Source organism: Pollachius pollachius (genome assembly GCF_949987615.1).
Source record: "Pollachius pollachius genome assembly, chromosome: 13".
In the NCBI taxonomy this organism is placed as follows: domain Eukaryota; kingdom Metazoa; phylum Chordata; class Actinopteri; order Gadiformes; family Gadidae; genus Pollachius; species Pollachius pollachius.
The window spans coordinates 15575266-15579362 of record NC_136946.1 but is presented as its reverse complement, the minus strand read 5'-3'; the positions used below and the strand labels follow the sequence as shown (position 1 = coordinate 15579362).

At 47.4% G+C, this 4097-nt stretch overlaps 1 protein-coding gene across 1 annotated transcript; it reads left to right on the top strand.

The window, feature by feature from the left end:
• Positions 1-230: 230 nt before the first annotated feature.
• On the top strand, positions 231-2909 carry irx4b (iroquois homeobox 4b; the record flags this gene model as incomplete). Its single annotated transcript, XM_079749472.1, has 5 exons — positions 231-401; positions 1192-1304; positions 1405-1561; positions 2079-2232; positions 2320-2909. The coding sequence occupies 5 exons, from the start codon at positions 231-233 to the stop codon at positions 2907-2909; spliced, it is 1185 nt and encodes a 394-aa protein (XP_079605598.1).
• Between the last annotated feature and the right edge of the window lie 1188 nt (positions 2910-4097).

The following is a 4097-nucleotide window of genomic DNA, read 5'->3' as shown; positions in this document are numbered from 1 at the left end:
TTTGATCATTCCAATTATAAATATGCCAGATTTTATTCACCATTAGCCGATTGTTGTTTATTTACATTCTGCGATAAATGAATCTCGAATGCGTCTGACGTTAAGAAATACGCAACCTAAAGAATAAAAACACAAACAAAACATTTAATGAAAGATTTGTAATTGATTTGCAGTTTCTAATGACATCGGGCTCCCTGAGCGGCTGTGTGGAGCCCGGCGGACGGGCTCTCATGGACATGAGAACTTCTCCATCCCATCCGGCTCTCAGCTGCCCGCTCTACGAGGGCAGGGTGCTGCGGTCCCCCGCGGCGACGAGCGTCGGTCTCTGCAGCGGTGCCTACCCCAAGGGTCAAGCCTACTATAATACTTGTTCCAGCGATGCATCTGCCATCTACTCCAGGGTGAGTTTCACTTTGAACCCTCAGTTTGTTCTCATTTAATCAGTGAACACTATTTCTATCGTAATGGGTCTGGGGAAATACCTTTCTCTTGATAAGCTGCGGCTTAACCATTAGGGCTGGGAAAAAAAAATCGATTCTCCGATGCATCGCGATTCTCTCTAAAACGATTCGCTCTCGATGCAGTTAACGTTAATAATCGGAATTTTAAAAATTACATTTGTTCGCCTTATGCAACATTTTGTTCGCCTGCTGAAGAACGCTACAGAAAACTCCTTTCTGCATGCCGGTTCTCGTCTATACGCGCCGCACAGTATAGAATGCGCATGCGCACCAACCACGTGCGCGACTGCGAATTGTTTATATACTTTAAGTAGAGACAAAATGGCTGAGAGTAGCAAACCTTTACGACCTGCACCGGCTTCTTTAAAAGCTCCCGTATGGCAGCATTTTGGGTTCTATGAGGTTCTATTTTGGGTTCTTCTCTACTGCAGGGGATATTGTGACTGCCCAGCGGAGCAAACTCAGATGTATATATATATATTTTTGAAAATCACACATGGAAATGTTAAAAAATAATTGTTGCATCGAGATGCATCGATAATCGGTCTAGAATCGAATCATTGACCTATGAATCGGAATCAAATCGAATCGTGAGGTGCCAAGAGATTCCCACCCCTATTAACCATTGTAGAGGTTTATTAATATATGAATGAACCACTTTGTTTCGGTTCGTCCTGGTTCATCAATAGTCATATTTAATATTTTAATGTGTCATACTTTTATTTTGCAGAACCCACTCGATTCCAAAGAAGGGGCCATGCCTGCACAAACTGGGGCATCTCAAGTCCCAGCCTACTATCCTTATGAGTACAGCTTCGGGCAGTACCCTGACCACAGATACGGGTAACCCACGCCATTTCAACATTCTCCATTTCAGTCCAGCTGGATCAGCTGTCATGCAGTCCCCTCTGACTGCCCCCTCTGATGTGTTGAGGGTCCCCAGGCACTCCTGCAGTGATGGAGCGTCGCGCCGTAAGAACGCCACCCGGGAGACCACCAGCACGCTGAAGGCCTGGCTGCAGGAGCACCAGAAGAACCCCTACCCCACCAAGGGGGAGAAGATCATGCTGGCCATCATCACCAGAATGACCCTCACGCAGGTGCACCTGTCCCCCAACCCGTCCCAACAAAGTATAAAGGAGATGGAATGAAGGCTTTTAAATGCTGAATCAATCATTCAATTCAATTCAATTGTATTTGTGTATTCCCTTAACCACAGGTACAGTCTGAAAGAGCTTAACAGGCCATATATTTATGACAGCCCTCTAGCCCTAGCCCCCAAGAGGGCAAGAAAAAATGTCCTTAATTAGCAAGGAAGAATACTTTCATAGGAACATAGAGTGGGATGGGGTGGTCAGAAGTGTAATGGGTGCCATAACTGACATACATACATAAAGACAGGCAAAACATTTTAAAACATCGAAATGGTTGGATGCTATATCCTTCCTTCAGCTCACGGTGTTTACTCCAACCCGTGTATAAAATAAAGTATTTATTTTAGACACATCATTAATGAGCAGGTAGGGCTGACCATCTTGATCAGGGGATGCCTGCATGTTGGCTGCGGACGCCCGATGTCTGTCCTATAACCGGCCTCCTCTACACTATCACGCTCAGGTGTCCACATGGTTCGCCAACGCACGCAGGAGGCTGAAGAAGGAGAACAAGGTGACATGGTCGCCGCGCGCCTGCAAGAGCTCGGAGGACCGGGGCGCTGACGAAGACAGCGACGCAGGGGAAGAGCAAATTAAAAGTGAGCAGGAAGCCTGTGGTGAGTACAATAAGGGATGTTTGGACACACCGCGGCTCCGGATCAGAGGGCACACACGTCTAACTGTAACCGGATTACCTCTCCCAGATCAGAGTTTGGGCGATCTTCAGAGCGACCTGGAGGACTTTGACCGGCTGGAGTCCGACGGATCAGAGAGTGAACCAAAGACAGACTATGTCCCAGACGAAGGCGGAACAGAAACCCCCCTGGCCGAGATCTCGCACAGCAGGCAGCCCATTGCTAGTGACTCGGACACGACGCGCGGGAAACACAGGATTCCCTCGGACTGCCCCGGCCTCACCGCGGCCCAGCACCAGAGCAGCCCCTTCTACCCTCTGGTGGACCTCCCCGTCTCCTCCGAGGCCACGCTGAAGATCTGGTCTATTGCTCGCCGGGCCGCGTCTTTACAGCCGGAGTACTCCCCCTGCATGCTGGCGTATCCCTCCTCCCCGGGGTATCCCGCCAGCATGGGGCTGACTGCCACCGCAGCCACTCCCAGCAGAAGGCATGATTCACCAGTGGCCACACTCAGAGATTGGGTGGACGGCGTGTTCCACGACGGCCTGTTGCAACAGCGAGCCCCCAACCAGGCACTGGCCGAGTCGGAGGGGACGGCAGTGTGGGAGGGGCTTAGTTATGGACAGACGGACAGCAGGGCAGCGGGCCACTCCTATTGAGTTCCGGTGAAAACTGTTTTTTTTTTTCAGAGACTTACAGACTGCCAATGTGTCACTCGAATGTGCACTTTGTTGTTATCTGTTTGAAGCGACATTAAAGTTGAGGGAATGATGTGATAGATACACTTGGATAGGCCCTATCTCTCTTCCTACATAGAAGAGACACACTGCATTATTAATTCTAAAGCACTGCAGATATTGTTCTTACTTTTTGAAGAGTGTTGACGAAGAAAATAAATAGCATTTCACTTGACACTTGCACTATATCTTGCACAAGCACTGAGTCACAAGAATAAAACGTGTATTCGAGAGCATGACGTTTTTCGCTCTCTGCCTTCACATGGTAGCCATGGTGCTGGATATGTGCTTCTAATGCATGAGATCCATTCAGATCCTTTAGGTCCAGTTAGAGGAGATTTTGTTGCAGTTGCGGGTATGTGTGTATTTGTTTCTGTGCGGATGTGCAATTGTGTGTGTGTGTGTGTTTGCATGTACATGTGGGGGTATGTTTGTGTTTATATTTGTGCATGTGTGCATGGAGGGGAATGTGTCTGTGTGTGTGGTGTGTGTGTGTGTGTGTGTGTTTGTGTGTGTGTGTGTGTGTGCGTGCGTGCATGCATGTGTGTGTTTATGCATGTAAGAGTGTGTGTGCCCACATGGGGGGGGTGTGTATGTGTGTGTGTTTGTTTTGAGCGAGAGGAAGATGTAAAGAGGCTGTTGTCCAAGCATGAGTAATGGAAACACACAAAGGAGGGTGCTGCTAAATTGTTAAATCAGTTCAGCTTCCCCTCAGCCCCCACATTCAGCTGTAATCAAGCGAGCGTCTGTCATTAGCTGTATTCTGACGATGCCATCCTAGGGCTCTATCGTGCATCCAAACGCCTAAGTTATAAAGACTCGTCAACACCCTCACATTACCTAATATATCTTTAGTTCTCCGGTTCCACTGTCAATTTGCTTTGGATGCGATGAAAATAATCAACCGTCATCTTTTTGAGATACATTTTGTCTTCTTTATCAATGACTAATTATTATAATTATAAATACATGTAGAATTCTTGAGATCTTTCTTGAAGGGAGTAGAGGACAATTCTTCACTCTTCACCTCCCATCTTTCTCGTTTTTTGATTTAGGAAAGTTTATAAAGTATTTATCAGAACAGAGGAGGGATCTGCCAGAGCTTTGTAT